The sequence below is a fragment of the Esox lucius genome, chromosome 10 (assembly GCF_011004845.1).
Source record: "Esox lucius isolate fEsoLuc1 chromosome 10, fEsoLuc1.pri, whole genome shotgun sequence".
In the NCBI taxonomy this organism is placed as follows: Eukaryota; Metazoa; Chordata; class Actinopteri; order Esociformes; family Esocidae; genus Esox; species Esox lucius.
In genome coordinates this window covers 16,962,778-16,971,417 of record NC_047578.1, presented here as the reverse complement: position 1 = coordinate 16,971,417, position 8,640 = coordinate 16,962,778, and the positions used below count along the sequence as shown (strand labels likewise).

The following is an 8,640-nucleotide window of genomic DNA, read 5'->3' as shown; positions in this document are numbered from 1 at the left end:
ATGACAATATCTCACACAAGCACTAGAAATACCTGGTGCTGTGGAAAATGTTACCCTTTTTCCAGGCAAAAAGCTGAAAAGACTCAGGAGTATGTGCATTCAAAAGTAGATTTTATTAAGGTCATAAAGCAACACATGTCTGCAGAGTAACAACCCATGTGTATCTGGAGAACAACTGGCTCCCAAGCATCAGTGTGGGAGCCATTTCATTGGCAACCAGCTTGTGGCACTGGGTGTGGGAAAAGTTTATTAAAATGTGGCCTAATTGGGTCAGCTCTGTTGTGCACAGCAAGGTCACAGTTTTTTTGGACCGTGGGTACGTGTCTGATAACGTGGTAGGTTTAAGAGGAACTATTTGTTTTGTTTGATTGTGTTGCTGTTTACTTAAAGTAAACGGATTGTCATATCCAACTTTAATTTTGAACTCTTCGACATCAAGTTATTCCTTGGCAATTGTTCGTATAAAACACATATCTACAACAATGCCACGCGTTAACTGGCGACCAAAGAAAGGAACAAATGTGCGCCAACAATAAGTAAAAAAAAAAACTGACTTCGATACGGATGATGTGGGCCGTTCGTTATTCATCCCAGCCACGGAGCACACTGGCAAAAACTGAGATAAATCGTGAAGACGCTGGTGCAGTGACAGCGAATGTGGTCGGTGCCTGGCAGTGGACCATGCATTGGAGAGTGGGCGGCTGGACACGGTGTGGACGGACATCGGTGGTCGTGCCGGGCAGTGGACCACGCATTGGAGATCGTGGGCAGCTGGACGCGGTTGTGCGGAGCAGTGCAGACTGGAAACTCTTCAGCTGAGGCCAGATTTGGAGAAGGCATTCGACTGTGTCCCTCGCAGCATCCTGTGGAGGGTGCTTCGGGAATATGTCAGGTCCCTGTACGACCGAAGCAGGAGCATTGGTTCACATTGCCGGCAGTAAGTCAGACTTGTTCCCAGTGCATGTTGGACTCCGGCAGGGCTGCCCTTTGTCACTGGTTCTGTTCGTAATTTTTATGGACAGAATTTCTAGGCGCAGCCAGGGGCCAGAGGGTGTCAGGTTTGGGGACCACACGATTTCGTCTCAGCTCTTTGCGGATGAGGTTGTTGTGTTGGCCCCTTCAAACCAGGACCTTCAGCATGCACTGGGACAGTTTGCAGCCGAGTGTGAAGCGGTGGGGATGAGAATCAGTACCTCCAAATCCGAGGCCATGGTCCTCAGTCGGAAAAGGGTGGCTTGCCCACTTCAGGTTGGTGGAGAGTGCCTAGGGGCACTTGTTCACGAGTGAGGGAAGGATGGAACGGGAGATTGACAGACGGATCGGTGCAGCTTCTGAAGTAATGTGGTCGATGTATCGGTCTGTCGTGGTGTAGAAAGAGCTGAGCCGCAAGGCGAAGCTCTCGATTTACCGGTTAATCTACGTTCCTACTCTCACCTATGGTCATGTGCTTTGGGTCATGACCGAAAGGACAAGATCCTGGATACAGGCGGCCGAAATGAGCGTTCTCCGCAGGGTGGCTGGGCGATCCCTTAGAGATAGGGTGAGAAGCTCGGTCACCCGGGAGGAGCTCAGAGTAGAGCCGCTGCTCCTCCACATTGAGAGGAGTCAGCTGAGGTGGCTTGGGCATCTGTTCCGGATGCCTCCTGGACGCCTTCTCGAGAAGGTGTTCCGGGCCTGTCCCATGGGGAGGAGACCCCGGGGAAGACCTAGGACACGCTGGAGGGACTATGTCTCCCGGCTGGCCTGGGAAAGGCTTAGTGTCCCCCCGGAAGAGCTGGAGGAAGTGTCTAGGGAGAGGGAAGTCTGGGCATCTCTGATTAGACTGCTGCCCCCGCGACCCGGCCCCAGATAACCGGAAGAAGATGGATGGATGGATGAGACTATTCACGTTAAAATGTTTGTTTAAAGAAGGTAAAGTTTAAGTCAATGCTTTATTTGTGTTGTGAATGTTTGAATGAAAAATGTGTGGTTACACTGTTGGATGTGGTGTATGATAGTGAACGTGCGAACCATCACTCACAAACGCAACAGTCTCTCATATACCCAGTAATCTGCTCTCTCCGTGCTCCGTCCTATGGTTGCCTGTCAAGTACTTCAGTCTTTCTAGCCTTGTCACACCTGTTCCAGTAACCTTGACATAGTCTACCCCTAAATTGTGGGAGCAACTCCAGTGCATTAATATGACCACAGGACTTCAACTTAGACTCATATCATATGTATGTATGTATAAGTATGTCACTTTTTAATTATGATTATGTAGTACTTATTCCACCACAAACAGGCAAATTATTTCCTCTTTACAGCTTTTAAGAGAAGGGAAACCTGAGGAGAGAACTCAAACACGTACAGGACAGATAGTGAGTATGGTGTTTACAGCATCCATATTAGGAATGTTATCATTCCTCCCCAGAAACCCTGTTCTTCCTCCTCCTCAGTCATCACCCCTCCCCCTGTCAAACGTCACCCCTCCCTTGGCCGGTTTCCACAGAGCACTATCCAAAACTACATGTTTCACAAATTCATCTGTGTTTGGGTTTCAAGTTAACGGATTGCAACTTATTCTGGTCAGATGAAGAGATCCAGTTTTTAAATGTTTGTTTTTTGATGACTTCATTCCCGAGATTAAAGGGCTAATGACAAAATCTATTTTGAAATTATTCACAATGTATCAGAGAAATCTCGTTTTAAAACAGAATATATACTGCATGTTCATTTACAACAAACTATAGTTGACAAAAGTATTTGGGCTACATAGTACATACGTTTTTGTGTTTGTTGTTGGAGTTGGATGGATGAGGGCAGAACAGACTTTAAATGCTTTAATTTGATAGAATTTAAGCTATATTAGATCAGTGTATAACACAAACTATGATACATGTATCATTTTAGCCAACCATGACCAAAAAGAACCGCATTTAGATAGATTTTACACCCGTTGATACTCTAAAAATACATAATGAAAAGGTGTTTTGGGGAATATGCCCTGACCCCCAAAAACGAGGCATTGCCACCCCATCCATGAATTTCTAGTGACGTCCCTGCCCATCAGAAACGTGAGCATCAACACACACACAAACACAATCTTAAATAATGAAAACTTTCATCAAGTTGCACGAGATGTAACTACCCTTTTAACGGAAATAATTACTAACATAAAACGATGTATGAATATTTGAACAATACATTTTATTTGCAGGCTATGTTCAAGACACCTACTGGGTCCATTCTAATTCCCTCGTAGTCGCTAATGACGCTCGTCTAATGCGCACTGAGGACAATATGACTGTTAGCGTTGGTTAGCTTGCATTTCAGGATGCTATTTGTTTCATAACATCGAGCTTCTGTTTTACATTAAGTGTGCAAGCTTACTTGAGCACAGTTTAAACATAGCATTAGTGCTGTGTGTTAAAGAAAGCGGACCTGTATATGAAGCTAATCTGACAACCATGTGGAGCACCAGCCATCATGTCCTTCGAGATGTAGTCCGGGAGTTAACGAAATTGACACATTCCTCGGTTCGGTGTTTTTCGAAAACATCGTGCAAGGTAACGTTTTTATCAAATATAAGTTTATTGAGAATACAGGAAAAATGGAAGCTTAAAAAAGGTCGCAGTCAGTTGGTCTCCACACATTTTGAATTGAGGTGAATCCGAAAAGGTGAACTCTTGCCCAAGCCTGTTCAGAATAGGCCCAATTGCGTTTCTTGTGGCAAATACTGACCAGTGTAGTGTGTTACTCAGTTAGTTTTTTCGTTCTGATACCTATATCGCTATGACATCTAACAACTGAATTGAATTTATGGGCACTGTTTGGAAATGCAAACAATACTTCATGACAGCAATCTGCTAGTTATTGATGTAGTGTTGCTACGGTAACGAGTGTAAAAACAACATTACAAACCTGTTTCTAGTCAATGCTAGAAACAATTAATGCATTGAAAGGTATAGTTCTCGGGCTAGTGTTTGGGAGAACGCTATCAGCATGTCCACTGGGCGTGGGTCACATGATCACCCCACTGAAATCTGCAAGCTCCTCCCAAAACACACTGTTTTAAAGTGATCTCACCTTCCATTCTTATGTGATACTGTAGAGAAAGAAATTATTTAAAACACATATTCTAAACTATTTCACTGTAATTCTCTGTTGCACAGAATACAGTTGTGGTGGAGCGTTGGTGGCAGGTCCCTCTGTCCAAAGAGGGCCGCCCACCAAGACTATATCCTCGGCGACATCAGGTGTACAAAGTGGTGGAGGACACAAAGAATGCACCTAAGGAGAAGTTGGAACTCATCCTCACACAGACAGTACCGAGTAAGAACCTATTTTCTCTTATTCCAATATCCACACTATTTTTGAGGATAAAGATTTTTGCCTGCATGCTTTCTAATGTATTTTTGGCTTTGTTTTTAGAGCTTGGCGGGCGAGGTGACACTGTGTTTGTGAAAAAGAATGTTGGGCGCAATAAACTCCTGGCCAAAGATTTGGCAGTCTATCCGTCACCAGAAAACAAAGAGATGTTTGCAGAGGAACTGAGGGTGAGTGTTTATATCAATGTCCTCTGGTTTGCTGAAAGCGGTACATGGATTGGTTGGTGTAAGTTTGCAGTTTTGTTATGTAGTACTTATTCCATCACAAACAGGCAAATTATTTCCCCTTTACAGCTTTTAAGAGAAGGGAAACCTGAGGAGAGAACTCAAACACGTACAGGACAGCTAGTGAGTATGGTATTACTTTTCCAATTAGTTGATATCATTTCCAAGGCTAACCCCTCAAGACTCTGCATAGGGTGTCAGGTGGCCTAGTTGTTTGTGTAGGGCTAGTAATCAGTGTTAATAGTTTGAATCCCTCAACCCAAAGAGGTGAAGTATCTGTTACTGTGCCATAGATCAAAGCACTTAACCCACATGATTAATGTAATCTGCTCAGTTACTAAAATCTAAACATATAGGGCTGGTTTCACATACAGATTAAGCCTAGACCTGAGGGCTATACTATGAAACAAGTTCAATATTCCCAGGATTTATTTTCATTAAGGATAACAACTGCAGTTCTACATAAGCGGGGTCACGATGGTGGTTATCAATTTGTTAAATCAACCCAGGTTTTCTTGAACTGGCGTTGAGTGTGTTCACATAAAAGGGGCGGTGTTTGCACCATATGACCAATCGCAAACATGGACAAGTCTACCAGAGCCACATATTTCATTCAAGAGGAGCCATCAATAGTTTTAGAGAAATATGTTGTGTGATATATATGCAACACAGTTGCTCCTGCCAAAAGTAGGAAGGAAAGCTGACAAAAAGTTGTCGACTGTATCACTGCTCCATCCTTATGGTACGACTAGATCTGACTGAAGTTACAGCTATGCACTCCATTAATCTGTTGCTTGGATTAATTCTAAATTCTCACGGTGTGTAAGCCAATTTTTCAGTTTGCAACAATGGCAGTGTTAAGCATCTTGGAAGCAAATAAAAAATAAATTGGATGAGAGACACCCTTTGTGTCCATGTAGGTAATGTACCAGAATGACCAAACTATGCTTTTTTTTCCCCTTTATCTGAACGCTGATGCAGTGGATGACTTGCGATTAACTAAATCCCCTTGACTCTCATCCAGCGATGCTGTTATCGGAATTTGGGTGCAATCTTATGGCACTGATCACTCTGGGGAACCCTATGAAAGGAGTATGCTGCATTTAATATACAACAGTAAACGTCATAGGGTCTACATTATTTATAGATGAAGTAGTCAACGTAAGTTATTGTCTACCTTCTATTTACATAAAAGCCCTCTTCAATAGACTGTGTGGTCAAGTGGCCTGGGAACACCACACATTTATCAAGTAGCTCTGTTAGAGCAAGAACCTCATGGCGAATTGCACGACAGACTGTGTTTTTGCCTATGTTTTCCACATAACTTACAGCACACAACTACCTGTAGCAAAACAAACGCAAAGCTATGCATACAGTCTGTGGAACTGTCTGCATACACTAAAGGACTTCAAAGTGTCGCACTGGCAACATACAGCTAAAAAGCTGACTATGGCCCAAGCCCAATGTCCACACTCACAGACTTTGAAGTGCATATTCGTAAAATAAAAAGTCCCAACCCCACAATAGATTGCAACATGTTTCAGCGTCATCAAGGCAACGTGATAAAGTCGCGAAGTGCTGTCCCATTACTGTTTATAGCATTTTGAGCTCTTGCACTCAATCAATTACCAGGTGACGTCAGTTAAGTCTTTGAGGGTTCAGGGCTTAGGGGGACATTGGGATTGGGCCAAAGATAATTGATAAATGGTGATGCCATTTTAAATAAAAAAATAATTTGGCAGTAGGCAGTGCTTTTATACGCGTCAATCTGTTATTTCAAATATGAACCTGCTCCGGAGCAGGTTAGGTGTGCAGCATAAGTTACCATGGCGATTTAACCTTGTAACAAGTGAACCACCACCGTGACACTGACAACTCAGGGTTCAACCTGAAGTTAGCTCGCTAACCCCAAATACTGCTTCGTAGTATAAGCCTCTGGATGTAAAAATCAAGCTAATCTGTGTCCCCAAAACCAGCCCCAATGATTTGTGTTGTGGCTGTCTTGCCAAAGACCAGCTTTTTGTCTGAAATGTAATTTGTCACAAAGCCAGAACAGATGTGTGTACAAAAAAGAACAAATGTTTCATTATGTTTAACATAAAAAACTCAGACATTAGAGTTAGAGGGGAATTTGCACAATTTTGAAGTTGTAATCCAATATGGAAGCATTTCCAACTGAGTCTGAAAAAGTGTTTCAAAACGGTCATTAGATATTAAAAAAGGAGTTGTGGCACTTTTTGCAAATGAACATCACTTCTACTGCCCATTAGAATGACTGTTGTCTATAACTATTGATCTACTGGTCATTTGAACATGCAGAAATTATTGTTTAACCTTCATCCAGCACAGCCAGAAGAGGACTGGCCCCCCCTAGAGTCAAACACCTCTAAGTGTAGGGTGGAGTAACCACTTGGTGATTGTTATTTGGGGTTTTAGGTGTGTTTTGTTGAACCTCACAGAACTGTGTGTTTGCAGACCGTGGAGTTCCTGAAGCATATGGAGATGAAAGTTGAGAAAAAACCCTCCGAGTATGACATCACCAAAGAAATAGTTTGCAGGCAGTTTCTCACTAAGGTAGGAGTGTACTTGTTGATTCTGTTTCAAAAACAGAATTGCTAAGAGAAATTGTTGTTCAATCATGACAGTTAAAGTGCTTACAACAACTTGATTGCTTATTGGTGTAAACTAGCACAAATAATATTGGATACTTTTTCCAAGTGATGCAATACATATTGATAGTTTACAGATAGCGTACATGTATTGATATTTTCCTGTATCATTAACAAGCACAGTAACAAATAAAATTGTACTAGAAACCGATGGATCTGTTGATGTGACGGTGTCAAGTTTTGTAAAAATGTACAGTGCAATTAACTCACCCAAGGTGGTGTTTTTAGTAGCATTTTGTACCATGTTCTGTAACAAAGGAAATGTATAAAAATTGTGTTCACTATAATGTTTTGATGTAGTCATCTTTTTCCTCTTAAGCGGGGTGTATTTGTTCCACCTCATGCCCTGAAACTATCAGAAGAGCCAATCAAAGACCTGGGGGATTACTGGTGTGAGGTCACAGTAAGTGCATGACTCAATTTCAACATGTTGGCTAACTTATAAGTCCTTTACTTTTATTTGATCTTATGGGTACTGTATGTATAGCAGCTGTTGGTTTTATCTGACATTTTATTGAAAATTCAAAAAATGATGGCTTTTTGATCACTAATGAAGAGCAACCAGCAACTCAAATGGTCCCAGTCTGCTGTCAAACAGAATTAACACATTTGTTTCCTAGAAGCTGGAATCTGGTTGTGGAAGAGCTGAAATGATTAAATCAGTGAAGGCGATTTGGTATGGCTCAGGTGGTTCTGGAGTGTAAATTTGCCTTTCCTCCTTCTAGGTTAATGGGATAGACACAGTTCGGATCCCCATGTCCGTAGTGCCCTTTGTAGACCCAAGAGCGAGGAGGAAAAAACAGGACAACGATTCGGTCACAAAGGCAGCTGTTCCAGAGGCTTCCATTTCAGAGACTCCTGTTACAGTGGCTGCTGGTGCTGTCGTTTCAGAGGTGGTTGTCCCAGCTGAAACAGTCCCCCTTCCCCTGGTTGAAAGTAGGGAGGAGACTATGGAAAAGGAAGCATTTCCACCAACGGACAACCAGAAAAAAGAAAAAGATTGAGGACTACCCTTTAAACGTTACTTTGACATGACTTGTGAATGTGATCACTTGATGCTCATGGATACGCTTGCCCCTGGCAATTACATACATTAGCCTACATATTTTTTGGCCACTATTCAATGATGTCCTAATTTCATGACAAGCTTATTGTACAGTCTATTCTAGTCAGTCTCTTTTTGTCCCTGATTCCATTACTTTTATGAACCCAAGTTGATAGGAAGAGTAGCTACAGCCTGTGATGTACATGCCTGAAAGTGAGAACATGTTCATGGTTCTATTAACGTAAGATAATTCTAATGTCTTCATGCAATTTCAAGAGCGCAGTCATTCAGATATTGAACAGGACATTAAACAGTGTATTGAATCTGATAACAA

General features: G+C 42.3%; 1 protein-coding gene across 2 annotated transcripts; it reads left to right on the top strand.

The window, feature by feature from the left end:
* Positions 1-3,229: 3,229 nt before the first annotated feature.
* On the top strand, positions 3,230-8,635 carry mrpl9 (mitochondrial ribosomal protein L9; the record flags this gene model as incomplete). 2 transcript variants are annotated; one of them, NM_001304203.1, is given in 8 exon segments in its annotated part: positions 3,268-3,545; positions 4,152-4,311; positions 4,411-4,535; positions 4,662-4,715; positions 7,068-7,166; positions 7,581-7,664; positions 7,987-8,060; positions 8,062-8,635. In NM_001304203.1, coding segments are annotated over 8 exon segments (778 nt in total), but the record flags the coding sequence as incomplete, so codon positions are not given.
* Positions 8,636-8,640: the final 5 nt, after the last annotated feature.